The following is a 20,249-nucleotide window of genomic DNA, read 5'->3' on the forward strand; positions in this document are numbered from 1 at the left end:
TGCTGCCCTTGTCGGTGGGCCTTAGCAGAACAGCCGCCTAGATAGTCATGTTTTCCACAGTTTCCTGAAGTGGAGGTGGTTGGGTTAGGTGCACAAAGTGAGGCTCATGGCATTCCAGTGTCTAGCGCTAGAGATGTCCTGTCATCTGATTAACAGTTTGTGTTGTCTGGAAGGTATTTGGTGAATAAGACACTAACTGAATGATCTTAGGTTTATGGTTGGAATGTGATCAGGTGTAAAGCGGAGGGTTTCTTCTCATGAATGTTAATGATGGGTCAAAAGTTAATGCCATGTTTAAAACTTGATGTCAATGTGCATTCTTCAAAACAACTATACTTTTCTAAGTTCTCATGAATATTTAAATTGTGTTTTGTTTTTCCCATTTTGTATTGCTGTGCTACCATTTTGTTGGTTCGGATGTTGGATTTTGGGTTACTCCGGCTTCCCGGAAGAAGAAACTAAACTATTGCTACTGTGTTGTAATCACATTTCAGTGTCCTAAGAACTGTGAAAACAAGCAAACTCCAAACATGAAGAATTCTTAGTTTGGCTGAGGAAACCTACATATATGGAGTGCAGTAGTATTCCGTTCTCAGCATCCGAGTTGTCCTGCTCCCACCAGTGACCATGTCGGACCCTGGACATCCCTGCCCCGTATTGTAAGTCTAAACAGATCCCCACCACCCCGCCTAAAGAGTTGTTTTTCAGCTGACACCACCAAGAATGTCCATCTAGCGAAGCCCTAGGAGGAGGATCACCTCGGACCTTTTTTTTAACCTTGCTTTATATTATTGTCTGGACAGATTTTATTTTTGCAGAGACACTTCATCCTTTGCCCCCGATAGGCTCTTTTTTGTGTATGATGTCTCTGTTACTACAGTGTAGGAAACCGTATTCTTAAAATACGTGAAAGAGTGGCCACAATCTTGATCTGAGCTGTATCAGCGCTCCCACAATATGAAAATAATCAGATTTATTAACTAAACTGTCCTTTTTTTGAGGAATCCCTATCCTACCTTTGGTAATCTTGTACAAGCAGCAAAGCCTTCGTCCCAGAAAAATTGAACGTGGTACCTGGATATCAACACCAAAACAATATTAGAATTGAGAAATAAGCATCTGAAAATTCCCTAATGAGTTATGTTAAAGTAAATAAAATTTACTGATCAAAATGGCACAGTAAAACGGCATTGGTATTATGTAGCTTCAACATTTTTTTGCATGTATTCCTTTTTGCCATTGCATAGCCCTGATTTACTAACAGTCTCTGGTATATAGAGATCATTTGTGTCCCATATACCCAGGAGTATGGCTGATGCCCTCTTATTGATAAGTAAACACAACTACTGATTCTAGTTACCTATGCACCATTTCCCAATTGATTCCAATCATGGGTCTTTCCCAATTAATATGGATAAATATGTCTACTCCATTGCATTCGTGTAAGCACCTATCAACTGTTTGCTCTGCTGTTTGTGAACAGAACTTGCCTGGTAGATTCAAGCCTATGCAATATCTCGAGTTGAATAAGTGTAAAACTGCCGCTGATCGATGTGTCCCTGTTGAATGTGAAGGCCTCCAGCCATTCGTCATCTTCTAAATTGCCAAATCTCAGACCCAGATACTTCTCAGCTTTGCCTTGTCTTTACAGGCGTTATACCATAGGATCTGGACACCACCAAATGGCACATATCTATCTTAAACAATATAGTTTGCACAAGTGATATCTTATTTACGTAGTGAGAAAATAATGCCTCTCTATCCCGTATGCATGCCTGAAGGGCATGCTGGAGTTGTAGGTTTCTAAAGGTCCTCCATCTGTTATTCCTGCTGTACATGTTGAAATTATTTTATACTTTTAATTCCCCACACCTCGTCAATGTCCATATTCCTATTATATCTCGCTCCATATACCCCATTAGGACATTCACCTCTTTTATGTTTTGTACCTCCCCAAATGGATATTCTAGATGTCAGTCCTTTGGACCAACCCATCTCTCTCTTGAGTTTGTGCCATATTGTGACAATCACTTCAGTGGCCTGTGTGGCCCCCGCTAAGCAGAGTGCCTCCTTTTCGAAAATGTGTTTTGACTTTTGCCCCCACAATGTGTCTATTCTGGAACCTACTTCATTTTGAGAAGCAAAAGCCTGCCTATTGACATTAGTGAGCTAGGCCGCCTGGAAGTACTTCCTGACATTTGGACGTGCTGTGCCCCCTTGATGCTTTAAAGACTCCTCTAAGGAGTCTTTGAAGCATCTCTAGGACACTTCTAGGGAATACCTCCTTCCAAAATGTACTTCTGGCCCTATCATCCATTTTATGGAATTCAGACCTCAGTATTTTTGATGCTGTATTTTACATTATGTGTATTTTCAGGAGAACATTCCTTTTGAAAAGTTCAGCATGGCCCAGTAGAGACAAAGTAAGGAATTAGCAGCGCGAGCCATCAGTCTCGACATTCTGTAACAATGGGTCTCTATGTGGCATAAATCTGGATTAGTCCGCACGACCATTTCAGAGATTACTGAAATTAATCTGTTGGCAAGCACCATTGCTAATATCTTTGCCTCTCCATTAATTAAGGAGACCGGATGGGAAGACCCCCCCCCCCCGCCACCTCTCCTTCAGTTTCTCCTCTTTGGGGATCAGACCACCATCGCTAAGCTGAGATTGGCAAGTAGGGTTCCTTCTTCTCGGGATTACAGAATCATATTCATCATTGGTTTGGCTTTCACCTCTTCCTTGTTTTTGGAAGTATATCAGCAGTCTGTTGGAACCAGACACCTACCTAGGCTGCATTTTTTATACTACAGTCCTCACTTTCTCAATTATAAGACCCGCTTCCATTTCCTGTCTCTGTATTGCAGTCAGGTTGCATGTAGGGATTGCTGGCGCAGTCATTCATCTCTGAATCATGCCATTACAATTCGGAAGCATACACATTTTCAAAGTACTCTGCAGATCTCGTTGCCACTGCCCACTCTTTCTTCAATGTTTCCCAGGCTTTGGTGAGGATGCAAAGAATGTGCTGCCTTCCCTCCTCTCATTTGCTCTGCCAGGCCACAAGCCCCCCGTCTTTATCTCCAGCCCGTAAGCTATTAAAGCTTCCTGCCTCACAGGTCTATGCAGCGGTCATATACTGTGTTCGCACGCTTCCTTATTTAGTAATGTCCTGCACACGTCTCTTAATCTACAGTTCCTTTTACAGCGGTTATAAAGGTTTAATCCCAGCTCTGCTTGGTGATACCCCTCAGCAAATTAACTTAAGGATCTCACACTATTTCCAGCTGTGTCTCACCCTATTCCTTGACCATAAAGCGCCTTGGTGCAAAACCAATCCGCGCCTGCAGGCAAGCTACGGATGCAGGTGGGCTGAATTGAGGTCAGGAAGAAGACACCATTAGCAGGGAGGTGGGGCTTGCTTCCTAGGCAGTGCTAGCTGATCACAAATGTAGCCAACAGGAAATGTAATATAGGGAGCTTGGTGGGCGTAGACACCCCTCTAATGTGCATCGTAAAGTCGGTAGTTGGGTTTGAGGACGTGATGTCAGATGTGTCACCAGCATGCCAGGGACAACAAAGGGAGTGAATTCACACAATGAGAGTGCTCGCAAGATGAAACCCCGCTATGAATGCAGCGCAGGCAGCAGAACCCGGAACTTGTTGCAGCTCATTGCAGGTGGAGGAAGGTCCTGCTGGACCGAGCAGAAGTAGGTTAAGGTTTTAGCATTTGCCCTCTCCCGATAAGTTGAGCCTGACTTGTTATAAAGTTGTTTTACGCTGACAATATGGTTCTGTCAAGCCACACTGCAAAGGGGCTCCAGCATTTGATAGCCAAATTGTGGCTTTATTGTGGACTTAATCATCTCAAATTAAATGTGTGTATAATAGAAGTTTTGAATATCGCCTCAAAGCATAGAGTCGCATCCTGGTGCTCGATAACCCGAAATTGGTTGCGATAAGTGAGTATGCCCATCTGAGACTACAAACAATGGAAGCCACTGTGCATAGATAAAAAGAGGGCTGCCAGATGGTCTAAGGGTACACTAATGGAATTAATGCTATAGGTATGTCTCTGTACTCTCACTGTTCAAGGCATACCAGCCAAAACTGACTCTATTACTTACAGTGCAGCTCTCTGTTGGCCTACGTGGTATACTGATTGAGACCACATCAAGGGAGTTGTGCTTCAAATGCCGACCTCGCTAAGGCGGGATACGGTAGTGCATCGATCACCTCGCGACTAGTCCTGTGACCTACAAATGGCGGGAGTTTACAAACTGAGCAGACCCCACTGTAAGAGGTAAATTGCTCGCTCCCCCTAATTCTCTATAGGGCTTCTACACACCTGTGATTTGGGAAACATAAAAACCCTTGCGTATGCTGAGAATTAGTCAACTAACTATGAAAATTGATATTTTGGAGATATTTACAATTTCAACCCCTGCTTTAAGCGACCAGATAACGGAAAAATCACAGAATGTCTCGTAAATCAGATGGGACACACGTAGAAACCATCATTGCTTATTACTTCGAAACTGACAGGTTGCCCGCCTTGCCACCATATTGTAGTCAGGCGAACTGAAGCAGATCTTTATGAGGTTTTTACGTCATCTCCTCCCTCTTTTTAATTGGTTGATGGCGGTGGTGAATGCCGATCATGTAGCTATTGTTACGATGTCTTAGGGTGAATATAGAAAAATAAGATATATTACCTCCGCAGTGTTGTCGTACAAAAATGAGACTCGTGACATTTTCCACTTTCTGCACTAATGTTATATATTATTTTTTTTTAAGCTACTTAGTATGCGCCAGTTAGTGAACGTACTTTGAAAGACATATTTGCCCTGTGACTGTTTTAAAATTGTGATTTTAATATTTTTTTTAGCTTTATGTCTTTGATAACCCAAATAAACATGTATTTATTATTGTTATTATATTACTAACATTAATAGTGACTGACGGTAAGAATCTACTGAATGTATACTTTTGTTAATGTTAAGGAAGTGACGTTTTTTGTATGTTAATGTAAAGATGGTCTTTGATCAGCTAGTTGGGGGTCACATGAACAGTGTCAAAGTAGCCCGGATGTGATGCTGTGCGGGTGACGGGGGGGGAGGGCGCTAATATTCCATTGTTTATGCAACAGCTCTTCAGGGTCCGAGTAATAGGATGGGAGCACAAAACTATATAGCATCACAGCCTGTATTTTAATTGTTTTGTAGTGGTGAAAGGGGGGATGTGTATTTGTAGTCCATATTCATGTGGAGGGGGGCAGGATCTAATATCCAGAGGGCCTAGAATCCTGCCTTCCAGGTCATGAAACAACTGCTGTCGTTCCTACTTGCAAAGATTGTGTTTTGGTGGTTCTCGACAAGAATGGAAACCTGTAGATTCGTGAAGAGCGTGCATCTCTCCACAAGCTGTCCTACAGGGATGGTAACCTGCCTACTGCAGGGTAACAAGAGAAGAATAACTTGCAGCAGGCACATTAGCCGCCTGAGCTTTGTCACCCTCTTGCCTAAAGTCTTGGTGTTGCAAACGTTGACCTGAAGGCTACACACATCTGCTGAAATTGCTATTAATGTGCTGTCTTAATATTAACTTGTTTATGTATAGCGCTTCGTACCGCACCTCTGCAGTTTCTAAGCATAGTAAATACTAGGTGTTAGTATTAGCTCATTTAATGGTTCTTTGAACTTGATTGTGTTACATACACCTTGTACACATACCGCGTAACCCCACATCATTTTCTGATTAGCCTCCACGCTGCCTCACCATTTCAAACATTTCAAAAGGCTTTGGCCTACAGGTTGCACACAACTCTCTGCAGCAGAATATTGACATTCTGAGCCGCTTCAGTGGGATTTAACACATAGCCTGAATTGTCCACAATTCTCTGCAATGAGTGTTCAACCCACCAAGATATTTCAATGTTATTGGCCTTGTTTCTGGAATATCAGCAGATGGTGCTGCCGGAATATGGTGCCGAGGAGGCCTCTAGATATGTGACACATTAATACCAGTAGATGCTGCAGGTCAGAACAGAACTGACCAGCAGTGCCCCCCAGGGTTCTTGCTGCAGTAGTGGGGTAGATGTGCATGATGCTGAATATAGTCTAGGCTCCTTCTGAAAGCAGTGCAAGGTGTTAGTACTATACCAATAAGTGCCTATTGGTAAAGGAAAGAGAGGCCCTGGTGGCAGTTCCCGGTGTTTCAGTGGTGAGATAGGGGTGCATGATAGTATATAAGGGTGCATTGTCACCGTCTCATAAATGCACGGTGCGGGTCTGCATGGAGGCTCCATTGTGAGCCCTCTGATTGTCTACAGACTGGGATAACAGCACAACTTCAAGTCAGTGAAGTTGTGAATATTCGTAGTCAAGTCCTATCAGAGGGGGGCTGTGCTAGGTCTGCTGATGCCTCAGATGACCTCAAATATACATTACATTTAAACTGGAGAAATAATTTGTGTACGAGAAGTCCAAGCTCAAAGGGACCTGGAGTTTTTATCTCCGTAAAGACCCTGTGCTTGACTTCCCCGGATGACTACTGTGGTTGTCAACCAACGTTTTGGGCAACATTACCCTCCTTCTGTGGGTACGTCTTCCTAGGCCCTTTGCCTGAAAGGTAATGTTAATTTATGAGAATTTGTGGTACTAATTCAAAAAAATTAGTCTGTCCAAATAGTTTTATGGTCCTGGTTTGGGGAATTGTTGGCTACTTTCCAATGCATGTAGTTATTTTGAGGCATATTGTTATTTCTCAGTGGGGTAAGTGAATTTCATAGTGTAAGTGAATTCCTCATACTGTTGGTGGGTGAATGACCACCTAGGATGGCATTTGGTTATCCACTGTTGTGGAAAGAGCTAGACCAGTGTTCATGGCACCCACTGCATGCTGCCCATTTCTTGATTTCTTTCTCTTTTAGGTCTCGTCCGGGGATAACTTGAATTGTTTGTTGACAAACAGACCTACTGTACTCATAGTTGACTGAAAGTGACCTTTGTGCCATGTTGTTGCTCATGATTCACTGTCTCTCTGGTGTGTCTCAGTTACCTCCTCCGTATCCAATGGTTTTCCTCCCTATTCTTGAGTTTGTGCTGCCCAAGGGGTTGCATCTTTCTGCTACTGATCTCATAACCTTGTATTACAGTGAGTGAGTATTTACTCTCCCTCTGTGTGTCTTTTCCTACGTCTTCCCCACTCCTTCTGCTTTACCCTCTCTCTGTATAAATTATCACACCCACCCCGGTAAGTGTTTGCTTGCCACCTCCCTTTCTCAACACTGCCTTCCACTGTATTGGTGGGTAGCCACCTTGAAATGAATTTTTAAACTTTTACAAGATGGCCACCCTAAGCGTATGAGGGGGCCATCTTGAATTTACTTTTGATTAAAAAAAAATTAAAATGGCTGCCATGCATACGTTTGGATATGTGACAGCTGTCTTTCATTAATTTGTAATTAAAGCAAAAGAGAAAACATTCCAAGAGAATTGCTGCATAGGCGCTGAAAAGACACATTCACAGTGGCCATCTGAGTGGAAAAAAGAATTGGCAAAGCCAATATTTGTTGTGGGTGAGACCTGTTGGCTTTGCCAGTGCTTGCTTTCTCCAGGTGTCTTGTTCCAGACCATTTTCCTTCACAGGGCTGTTGACCAAGACTCTCAGGCTAGTAAAAATTAATGGTAAAAAGGATCCCTTACTTAAACATAATGGACAAGCAATATATCACTCGGTGTGGTGTATCTTAGCGGCCAACATTATGTGATTTTCCTCATGTGTAGAGCCTCAATTAATGTCTTGAGGATGAATGGCTTTTTTCTGCAGCTTACAATGAAAACAGGGACATTTAATTCTAGGCAGTCAGCATTAGTGTGTCTCATTGGTCTGCTACCCATGAGCCTTGCTCCGCCATGTGTGCACGCAGGAGCAAAGCAATGAATTTGAAAAGATTCAGAAAAGCAAAAACATTTGTAGCTCTGAAACATTTCACAGCCATGAATGTGAGCAGGGAGTTCTCATAACACAAATCGCACATTTTGCTCGCAGTTACTGGAAATAGGTCAGCAGTGATAATGCATTCTGTACGAATGTTGGGTTTCTCGCCTTGCCAGCTCCTGAGAATGCAAGTCATGTGCTGTGGGTTTAATTTAGATGCAGCTGTGGTTACATAACCCCAGGAAACAGTTGGTAAGGAAGATTCTGCACAGCTAAGCTACAAGAACCTATAATTTGTCCGCCATGTTGCTTGTGCGATGCGCTTACTCAGACGAATTGCGGATGCAAATATCCAGTGACGTGTATTCCATTTTGTATTCAGCAAAACTGTGAAAAGACTTAAGGACCATATGTATCATTATTAGACTTAGCAATGACCTAATTGCAATTCTCTGCGACTCACAATTTGGTAATCACTATTTGAATGTTTCATTTAGCGTTTCCTAATGGGTCGCAAATCGACCTACTTCATTAATATTCATGAGGTATTTTGCAGTTTGCGGTCCATTAGGAAATGCAAAAATCACAGGGATGGTAGCATGCTTGGGTCAACAAATCGCCATGTATGTGATTGCTTTTAAATAAAGCAGCCTTTTTTTAAAAAAATGCAGCCCGTTTCCTTACTTAAAGGAAAACAAAACGCGTTTAAAAAAAGAAAAATGAAAAGTATTCTTTTCATTTTTTAAGAGTAGGCAGTGATCCTTGGGACCACTGCCTGCTCTGAAAAAACGTTTTTGCTACAGTTCACAAAGGGGTCCTTTGGGGACTCCTTCTTATTTGCGAATGGGTTACCACCTACTTGAAGTGGGTGGTAAAATTAGAATATTTTGCGACTGCATTTTGGTCACAAAACATTCCTACCTACTGCTGCAATTTGCTATTAGGAAGGGACGCCGTGAACATGCCCCTTTCTAATACCGAATCAGTATGTATTTGCAATTCCAAATTGCGATTCTGTAACATGTTACGGATTCACAAATTGGAATTCATACATACCAAAATGCATTTTTGCGGCTGCAAACAGCCCGATCGGGCCATTTGCGACCTCAAAAATGCATGATTCATATGGCCCAAACTGTAAGTTAGACGCTGGTGTATTGCAGAGGAGGGAGTTTAAACCACCAAATTCTGCTTGCCCAGAATAAGAGCAGAATAAAAAGAAATATAAAAAAAGAAGCAAAGAAAATGGCAGCCAAAAACAGATGACTTCATGTCACCAAGGACATAGTGTTTTGCTTCTTGGTTTAGTTTAAGAGCGCAGTGTGTTCTATGTCAGGACCAGAGGCTCAGATCATGCCTAATAGAACTGACAATTACTGTCAGGATAGCTGCAAATGTGGAATTCTGATAGTTGTGGTCCTGGCTCACTTACGTGGTACATAGAGACCTGAAAAAGATGAATTTGTAAAACAAGTGCCTGGGACTGGAGCACGCTTGGTGACATCGAACCATCTGGGCATGAAGGGCCGATTCACAAAGGACCTCCACACTCGTGGCGGAGGCCGCGCAGTCGAGGCGGGGGTCCCGCACTTGCGGCGGGACCTCCGTACTGCAGTTACCCATTGAGGAGGTCCCGCCATAAGTGTGGGCCGTCCCGCCATGACTCTGTGAATCAGCCCGAAGTATTTTAATAAACTGAATGCAGTCGAAAGGTTCAGGAAAGTGGGCCAAATGTGTTCTCAAAAGCATAGGTCACTAAATATCACCCAGCAAATTGGTGCGCATTTTATCACGCTTAGGATGAAAAGTTGAGCAAGCGCTGCTGAAATGTAAACATTATACACACACATCCGCAGTATGTCTAGTCTGTTTTACGTAATTCTGTCCTTATAACTTTCCGGATGAGGCCTTCTTATAAGAAAACATGTGAATGGGCTTTCTTCTTATAAGCAAGCACCTTATTGGGCAGTAAGCTGCTGCCAGTCATTATCACTCATTACATCCATAAAGAGAAGCCTTAGGGCAAATGCCACTAAGATACAGGCCGCAATGCATAGTTGCAAATTACCCACCTGTGTCTGATTTGTTGTACTAATAGGTTACCTCAAAAACTGTCTGGTGGCAAGGGATCACAGAATGACTTCCTAATGAAAATTACTAAGCAGGTCACTATTTGCAACACCCTTAGTTAAAACACAGGGGTGGTGGCCTGCACGGAACAGCAGATCGCCATCTCTGTGTTACCTTTTACAAATGGCAAAAGTATGTTTTCTCTTTTTAAATCAGCCCGTTTTCATTAAAGGAACTGATATTGTAGTAGGAAAATATATTTCCCATTTGGGAAAACTTCAGGTGGGGGGCAGGCAGCAGTCCCTTCGACCTCTGCCTGCTCCCGCTTAGGACAGCCAACATCACTCACAAAAGGTAAGGCTCACTCACAAAAGGTAAGGCTCACTCACAAAGGGTAAGGGTCACTCAAAAAGCATAAGGGTCACTCAAAAAGGGTAAGGTTGTTCTATAGATACCTCCAATTCCGTCATGCACTCTCCCCCAGCCTAGCGGGCTTAGACTCCATAGCTGAATTTAGCCCAGTGGAAGCGAAGCTCTTCATGGGGGATCTACAAGAGCGGAAAATCTCCAAGATACAGAACGCTTGTCATTCACAGCTCCCCCTCGCTCCAGCATCTCAAGGGGAAATGGGAGGATGACGTTGGGCCCCTCGATGAGACGGACTGGACGGAGGCGCTGGCCTCGCCCCGGGGGGGCAGCCATAGCTATCCGACTACGCCTCATTCAATTTAAATACTTGCATAGGGCTTATTTTACCCGTAAAAGGCTGTGGCGGGCGGGCCTGATTGTTTCTCCGGAGTGTCTCCGATGTGGGCGGGAGGAGGGTTCCTTCTATCACACAGTATGGCTCTGTGGGTCATTATCTTGTGTTTGGAGAGGGGTGTTGTCTTGCCTATCCGAGGTGTTGGGTTGGGATCTTCCCGCAGACCCTAAGTTGACACTTGTGCACGTCATGGACGATATTGGTGGCAATATATATGAGACATTTGCTGGTGTTGGGCCTTACACTGGCCTAGCGGGATCTCGCCCGGGCATGGAAGGCTCCGGTAGCTCCCTCTCTGAATGTGTGGAAGAGGGGTCTGGACTTTAGCATGGGCTTGGAGCTCCCCATATTTGCAGCCAGGGGGTGTCCCCGTAAACATTCTAAGATATGGAAGCGTTGGGCAGACTACAGGGGTCTCCCCCTGGAGCCAGTTCCGGAGGAGCGGGAGGAGGGGTCCATCTAGTTCCCTGGGGGTGCGGGGGCTCACACTGGGACTGGGGTCGGAACTGTCTAGCCTATGCTCATATAGGATGTCGCTTGTTAGGTATGGTATGGTGCGGTCGGGGGGGGATCCGTGAGTTGGTGGGGGGAGGGTTGGGGGTCTGTTTTTCAACTGAAGTGCATCTTCAAGTATTCTACTATTGTAAAATGTCAATGACATCATGGTTGCAATGCTTTGGTGTTTGTTGACGAATAAAAACTATTTAAAAAAAAAAAAGGGTAAGACACCTCCCCTTTGACAATCAGTTACCGCCACTACTAGGGGCAGTTAACTGATCAATAATTTGCAACCGCTATTGCAGTCGCACACCTGGATACATGCCATACCAAATTGCAACTAGACGGACCCCCTTTCACGCCCATTCCTTATTGTTATTTTGTATGGGTCACTAATCTCATTTTGCAAGTCGGGAAGGCTTTTCCATTTTGTGGCTGCAAACCCTGTGATTTTGTGGAGTGGCTTTGCAGATCTGTCCTTTAGTTCACAATTCTGAAGCCACTGCGGTGGTACAAACTGCAGGCTTGAGGTCGAAGGCTAGTGGGATATATAGGTACCCACTCTTGCTTGGTCTTGGCTATTGCATCTCTGAAAATTGTCTCCTGAATAACTATGTCATCGCCTGAAACAACACGTCACCCTTTAAGGGTGGAAAACAACTTCCCTCTAACAGTTGAGCAATTTGCTTTCAGTTCATAACGTAACACATTTGCTGATAATTTGTCAAGCTGAATGTTGAATTATCATGAGAGGCGAGGCTAGCCAACGCCTCCAGTACTTTCATTAACTGTGTCTCGCTTATGAATTCACAATTTATTCTTGACCTGTAGCTTGATTGTAAAAGAACGGGATGTATCAAAAGACCTGTCCATTATGCAAATTAAATTAGAATTTGAGTGGAGCACTTTATCTCCTAACATACCCGTTGGCACAAGCCTCTGCGACCCGTGCACTCAGGGATGTAGCGTAGTCCCAGTGCTGTAGAGCTGAGGGGCGTCTTCTCTTGATTGCAGGTTTTCAGCCCATATCTCGATTTTAAGATGGTCTAACTGCAAGGCAGGTGGGCCTCAGTTTACATCACACCTCTTCCCAGGATTGAGTTGTAGGTGTTTGTGTGGGCTTACATGTGCAATACTCTTGAATTCTAGTGAGTGTTGTGTTTGAACCAACTCCCTGCCCATATCACAGACACTTTTTGAACGTTGAAGTAAATTCGTGTTTTTTTGAGTCATTGGCAGTGCTTTTTACTGGTGTTTGACGATTCTTGACACTTATTTGTAAACACTAGTACTTATTTATGAGAATCCAGTCCATGGTGGTGCTGTGTGTGTATTGCTGTGTATGTATTTTTTTGCAGAGTTCCTACCTGGACTGTGCAATCTGCTCAATACATCTTTTACATTAGGGCAAGTCCCTCTGAGGTGGAAGCAGTGTATGGTTGTGCCATTATTGAAAAAAAAAAAACAATTTGCTCCCCACAAAACCAGAAAATCTTAGACCAATCCTTGTGCTACCCTTTTTGCCATTAGGTTTGTGGAGGCCCAGGACCTATGGCATGAGACCCAATCGGGTTTCCGCCCAGAGTTCATTACGGAGTCGGCACTACTGTTCGCATCTGAATCTCAAAGACAGATAGCGGATGGCGGCAAAACTGCTGCATTGATTATGTTAGATCTAAGTGCAGCCTTCGACACTGTATCCCATGGCCTTTTGTTGGAACTACTATGGAACTGCGGTGTCAGGGAGATGGCCTTGTGCTGGCTAGCCTCCTTTCTTCAAAATCACAAGCTTTCAGGTGTTTCAACAGCCATTCTTGTCAGAGGTTGTTTTATTGGAGTAGGGGATGCCTCACTGCTCCGCTCTGAACCCCACATTGTTCAATCTTTATATGCGCCTCTTGTGGATTAAATTGTGTGTCACGGTTTCATTATCGTATCATACACCAATGACACGTAACTTATTATCACCCTCTCTCAGGATGAAGGAGGCTAGTTTGGCAGAGTGGATGGACAAGAGTTGCCTCAAGCTAAATGCTGGAAAAACTGAGGCTCTCTTAGTAGGGAAACAACCATGTAGCTGGTCCTCCTCCCAGTGGCCGGTTGTACCCGGGCCAGTGCCATCTCCCAAGTGAAGAATCTCAGTGTCTGGTTTGAGGCTTGACAGTCAGATCTCCTGCCTGGTGGGAAAGTGTTTTGGAATTTTAAAAATTCTGAGTAAAGTTCTGGGCTTTCTCCCTGAGGCAACCAGGAAATCAGTAGTCCAGGCACTGGTCATGTCCAGGCTGGACTACTGTAAAGTGTTATATCTAGGAACCTCACAGGGTAGATTGGCAAACCTCCAGAGAGTTCAGAACGCAGCAGCATGGCTGCTGCTTAATATCCCGAGGTGGGTGTCCAGTGGATCAGCTCTTGCTAATCTACACTGAGTTCCTGTGAGGAAAAGAGTGTATTTTAAAGCGATGTGTATTCGCCACTAAATCTTGAATGGGAAGAGACCTCGATATTTACATCCTCTGCTAAAGTCTTATCAACCTAACAGAAGCCTGAGATCTGCTGGGATCTCGCTTACTGCTGTGCCCGTGTGAGCCGATGTTCCTTTGGCTTGCTGGCCTCTAAACTGTGGACTGGCATGCCTCTACATTTGAGACTGGAGGGGTCTGAATTAGTATTTCGTAAGAAACTTAAGACATGGTTCTTTACACAACCACAGTTTGGTGCAGCCTGTTACTTAAGGGTCACTATTCTAATATTTATTATTATTATTATTAATTATTATTGGAGCATTTAACTATGTATCTATCTTTAAAACATGATAAAACTAGGACTTAAACATACAGCTTAAAGTGACATGTTGGTAGTGCCAGTTGCAGTGGACCTTTGTAAAATACTGAGGGTCCTGGCATTTAATTTTCTTACAAATTAAGCACTGGATTGTCAAAGCTCAGTTCTGTTTGTAAAGGTCATTTGGAAAGGTTGCTGATTTTTAGGCCGAAGCCTACCAGGTCTGGTTTGCTAAAGACTTCTTGTGGACTTTTTGAAAGCTTCCCTGGGAATGCATTCTGCCCATTGCTTACCATTGGCTTTGAGTTTGTAACTCACAGTTGTTTGCTTTCTATTTGCTGGCTTTATTTGTATTGTATTAGGCTGTCCAGCTTGAGTTAGACCATTCTGTGGAGCATAGCCTATTTATTGTATTCTTTCATGAGTGCTCGCTTTCTGTAAACAGGCCTTTAAAACTTCTTCTTATCTTGTCACATGTGCTGTGCATTCAAAGACAGAGGTCAAATGTCAGGCTCTGTCTACTGAGGGAGCTTGCTGTTTACTTTTCTTTATCTGACTTTAAAGTGAGAGAATTTGTGTGACAATCTTGCTGTGAAAAGAAAGGCTTTTTTCTAGCACACAACTAAATGTAAATGGCTGTAAACAAACTGTGCAGATGTTTCAGAATATATCAGAATTAGGAAAACACACATGCCCCTCCACCTTGTCCACTCTGACACTGTACTGCCTCCACAACACTCCGTGTCACTCCTTTCTATGACACTCTACTCAACTCTGTGCCACTTCACTCTGCAACAATCTACTCCACTCTGTGCTGCTCTACGACACTTTTCTCCACTGTATGCAACTCCCTCTACACCACTCTGCCTCTTTACTCCACCCTACTCTAAGAGACTCTACTCTCTACGTCACTCCACTCTACGACACACTATGCCACTTCCCTCTACGATAGTCTACGACATTCTACGCAACTCCCTCTATGCCACATCACGCCACTTAGGACCACTCTATCACACACTACTCCACTTTACTCCACTACTCCACTATATGCCCGCTTTACTACACTGCTCCACTCTTTGCCACTGCACTCTATGACACTTTATGCCACTAGACTCCACTCTATGCCACTCCACTATACTCTATTCCACTTCCCTCTACTCTACGACACTCTACTCCATTCTACGACCCTCCATTCTACGACACTCTACTCCCTCCACGCCACTCTGCCCCACTCCATTATATGACAATCTACTCCATTGTACACAGCTCCCTCTATGCCAGTCCACGCCACTTTACTCCACTCCACTCTTTGCCCCTCCATTCTGACATTCTATACCACTCCATTCTACTATACTTCACCCCACTATACTCCCTCCGTGACACTTCAAGACACTCTACGCCACTCCACTCTACACCACTCCACTCTACACCACTCCACTCCGCTTCTCGACACTTCACTCAACTCCACCCCACCCCACTCCACTCCACTCCACGCCACTCACGACACTCGCCAACACTCTATGCCACTCCTTGACACTCCACAACACTCCACTTTCCTCTATGCCACTAGCTTTTACTCAGGCTGAACAACAGTCCCCCTGGTGTACAACCCGACTAAAACACACTGGTAAAGTCAATAGCTCTTGCATAGGCGAGACCTATTGGCTTTGCCAATGCTTTTTATCCATGAAAATAAAACATTTTGTTCACATACACAGATGCCATGGCTCTGGGATAGGCAAAGGCACACAGACACGTTCTTTAAGGGTACACAAGACATTTGAGAACTCTTCAAAGTTTATACAAACGTAAGTGTTCTCGGTAGCATGACTGTGTGCATGAATTTAGCAACTTTGTTGTTGCTGGGTTTCTATCACTGGTCAGTTTGAGCCTGTTTAGGTTTCACCTTCACAGCGCTTGCACTGTGCTTGAGAAATCAATTGTTTTTAATATAAACTTGAAAGGGAGTTACATCCAGCCTCCTCTCTTTCCTGGCTTCTCATTGTTTCCTGTGCGTGATACTTACTTTTCCTCCATTTCTATTGGCTGCAGCATATTTTCCTGCATTTACCAATGCTTGTTCCTCATCTGCTTCTCTTAACAGTTTCCCGTTGCTGAAATACTGTTAATATCCACTTTGGTTGAACAATTTTTTCATAAAGTTTGCCACTTTTTGCTTTTTACTCTTGCAGCATATTTATATAACAATTTATCACCTGAGTGATTAAGTGATTTGCATAGAATTACAGGATGTTGCGCCACCGAGACTCGAACCGGGGTCCCCAGGTATTGAGTCAGCAGCTCTGGCTGCTGCGCCACATTCTCTCCACTCACGTGTTATTTGTCATGGAGCTTCTATCTACCGAATGATGATTGATAAAAAACAGCTCTTTATTCATCACATAGGTGAACCAATGCATTACCAATGCTTGTTCTTCAAACCAATCACGCCTCACAATGAGCACCTTCTCTGGGACAGTTAACACTTTTCTTGCCCGAGGAGAATCCAGCATTTGCAATGCCAGTAGGTCTAGCTTTGGCAAGAGTGCAGTGTTTTTTTATTTTATTTTTTAAATACAGACAGTATTCAAAAATATAGCAAGCATTGAATATTAAAAAAATAAAGCATTAATCAAGCACCCTAGGCCACCCCACACATGACACTCACATGCATTTCTATTCATGCGGATGTGCACATGTGATCAGGCAAAACGCCGTCACTCACAGTGCAAGACAGGGATCACCCATCGCCCATTGCGTATACTGTGATGGATGAAGGCAAAATGTGAATTATACCTGATCAGACCAATGGGAGAAGAAGGCTGGCTGAAACCTCTGTATGTATGTATATAGGCATGTGTGTTTATTGTGGATTTTATGGAACACGAGGTTTGTGATGCGTCTAAAGCTGTCTCCAGACCCGTCCTAAATAGTTGCCTGTAAAGGTTGTGGCACTCACAAACGGTGCTGCCATCGACAAGCGATGTAGTGCGCAGCGCCGCAATGCTGATGGGTCTCTTGGTTAAAGACGCCAGTAATGGTGCTTTGCGGCTGGTAACAAGTCACAAACCTACAGCTACAGTGCCAATTATATCCGATGACACTGTTGCTTTACGTGGTTTTTTATGTAAAATCAAATGTGTGTGAAAGCTTTGTGCAACTGCACAGGCACCATCCCCTTCTTAGACTACTCTGTTTAGGCAACACTCTTAGCTCTACAGGCTCTCTAGCAGCTCATCGTCTTCTTCCTTTGCAGTTGCAGTGATGAGCGGCTGCAGTGCAGACACATCCTGTAATGCAGAAACCTCACCCTACAAAATACACGGGCCCCATGTTAGCCTGAAACATACACTGTGAGGGTGTGAGACATATACTGGGAAGGCGTGAGACGCACACTGCCTGTGCATCTCCCCAGAGCTCTTCATTGGGTTACAGTCCTGCACAGGGAAGAGGTGTGGCGCAGCAGTCAGGGCAGTTGACTCTGGAACAGGGGGCTCATGGTTCGATCCCCGGTGCCGGCTGCAGGTCAGCCCAGCACCATGTGACTCTGGGCAATAGCTTGCTCAATCTTCCCGACGGCCCCCAGCGCCTTGACACCCTTGGGTAATTGTTCATGCTTTACTGGCAGTTACTAAATACTGGTAGTTGAGTCAGGGCATGCTGGCCATGCTGGATGGTGGTGAGCTGTCTCTGGTGGGTCTGATCCATGAGGCATGCCTAAGTGATGCATGGGATTATAGAAGATGAACTAATGCGCAAGTCAAATCGGAGACTGGTAGAAGCTGCTACCCATGCCAGGAATAAGATGTTGAGTATGTCTTGCACTTTTCTGAGCTTCCGCAAACAGCACCCTGGCTACTGTGCTTGTAGAGTGCGTTTCAGGTCCTCAGGATATACAAGATCGATGATCATCCAGATAACCTTTGCTGGCCTCCTACACCTCCTTGCATCACATTAAAGACATCCGGCATCATCTACAAACCAATCATCTCGTGCCATTCCAGTCCAGGTTCTCTACGCCCATTCCCTTTCCGATTGATGAAGCGCTGATGACTCTCGTATTTGTACAACATCTTCTGGGAGTGTAAACTCTTGTTTTCCCTTCAGAAGAATGCTTCCCTTCTTCCACACACGTCTCTCCCTACTTACCCCATTATCTTACATTTATCCCTGATGGCTGCCATCCCAGTCTCTTGTGTCACTTTTCACCACCTTGATCCTATGATTTTCAGCCCCTCCCTGCTAGTAGGCCTACTCCCATCCAGTCCCTCGTCTGTGGCCCCACCACAGCCTCTCCGACCACTACGCTCCTAGGTATCCTCCTCTCATACGTATAGCGCTCCGTTGTTTAATTATTCACTATTTAGGTTTGCGCTTTATAAATCAGTAGATGGAATGCCATATTTTCCCCTGAAGTTGTCCAAAGCACTACTCACAACCGTGTAACTTGTAGAAGTGCCAGATAAACAACTTTGTCTTGTAAGTCAGTGTGAACCAGATGTCTAGTTGGGGGTAAGCTACCAGCTCAATTCACGATTTGCGCCAACGCAAATATTAATTTACGCATGTTCAATCGGAAACATGCACGTAGAGCACATTTGCAAAAGTCACAGAAATTATTTTTTGCGCGTGTTTATAGGGGTAAACCGACAAAGGCAAGTAGTAGCAATCTGATGCCCAGGCACTTACTCCCTGCAAACTTGTTGGAAGCAGTGCTTTGTGTCAGGACTGCTCTTTGATTTTCTTCATTTGGAACACTTCATCTCCAGTGGATGGGATCTAAAACCATTCGTAACATGTTTTTTAAAGAAATGAAACACCTTTCTTTCAAAAACCTTTGAATCTTACATTGCTCATTACTGCCCTTTCCCATGGGTTTTGCTTGTGTCATTTACCAGAAGATTCAAGCCTTGCATCATCTGCCACCCCTCCTTCATTTCACAAATCCTGGAATAAATTAATAATTCTCGACATGGAAGAGGTAAATATACATTTGTGAAAATTAGACCCTTGCGGTGCTACAAACTCCAAGATGAAAAATTTGTCTTAATCACACTAGTTTACACAGCGACCCTCGAATTGAGCCTTAATGTCCTTAATATACTTAATTCTGGCACCACAACCTCCTATTACGGAGTGGATAGTTTCAAGTTGGGGTGGGCGAAGTTGTGGCACTTGGGGCCCGATTACGATGCAGGTCAGAGGCTTTCCAAGCCTCATTGTGGTTTCGACTGCCGCATTACAATGCAGGCGGTCAAAACTGAAACTTGCCGGTCATTCCGACGGGGTCAAAGAGCCCGTTGGTCAGTCAGAGACCGGCACGTAATCCCAATTTACGGCATTTCTGCCGTTGAGATTACGATGTTGGTTTCCAACAGGCTTTCCATATCGGAATTTCCGACAAGAAAAGCTTGTCGGAAAGTGACATTGAGGGCCCTTAGCAGAGCCCCCTTCACCGTGCAGCCTCTGGTTGGGGGCCGAGGGGGCGCCTATGGCGCCCTCCTGTGAATCTCTGCACCGTGCGGCAGGCACCATGAGGTGCCTGCCGCACGGTGCAGGGATTCACACAAACTCCCATTTCTCTATGGGAGCTTGTGCTATGACTGGTTTATGGCCGCAGCACAAGCTGCCATAGGCAAATGGAAGTTTGCGACCACACCATGTACGGTTGCATTGTGATTGAGTATCCAGAAGCGCCGATACGGTTGCGTCTGCTCGACATCGTAATAAGGCCCTTAGCCTAAAGCAACATCATTACATTACACTGTGTTTAATTTATTTTCAGTTCTGTTATATTTCACAAATATTTACTGTTTTAGGCACAGGGAGATAAAGTGATTTGCCAAGAAACATGCCATTAGGTGGAGATAGGATTAGAATCAGGTTCAAAGGTGCACAATTAGCCACTAGATCTCATGTTCTCCCCTAACTTTCATTTTGCTCTTCTAACGAGAGACCTGTGCTGCACAAATCTATAATAAATCAGGTGGTTTGTAAAGCGCGGCTACTCACCCGTAAGGGTCTCAAGGGCCTGGGAGGTGGGGGGAGCTGCTGGTCCGTCGAATGCGCTGTGGTTCAGTCGAAGAACCAGATCTAGAGGTCCTTCCTGAATTGAGGCTGTAACGGTGATCGCCTGAGGTGGAGAGGCAGGGTTTTTCAGGTCTTTGCTGCGAGGAGTCTATCCTTCTCTTAGAA

At 44.4% G+C, this 20,249-nt stretch overlaps 1 protein-coding gene across 5 annotated transcripts in view; it reads left to right on the forward strand.

Annotated features, from left to right (window-relative positions):
• ANO10 (anoctamin 10) overlaps positions 1 to 20,249 on the forward strand; it is an 818,673-nt gene that overhangs the window by 294,327 nt on the left and 504,097 nt on the right. The window contains exon 12 of one of the 5 annotated variants that reach the window (XM_085630604.1): positions 495 to 1,181. The exons of the other annotated variants lie outside the window; for them this stretch is intronic. Coding sequence (XP_085486730.1) covers positions 495 to 545 — 51 coding nt within the window. The 3' untranslated portion in view covers positions 546 to 1,181. Of the gene's footprint in view, positions 1 to 494; positions 1,182 to 20,249 lie in introns of those variants that run through there. 5 annotated transcript variants of the gene reach the window in all.

This window comes from Triturus cristatus, chromosome 10 (assembly GCF_964204655.1).
Source record: "Triturus cristatus chromosome 10, aTriCri1.1, whole genome shotgun sequence".
Classification (NCBI taxonomy): domain Eukaryota; kingdom Metazoa; phylum Chordata; class Amphibia; order Caudata; family Salamandridae; genus Triturus; species Triturus cristatus.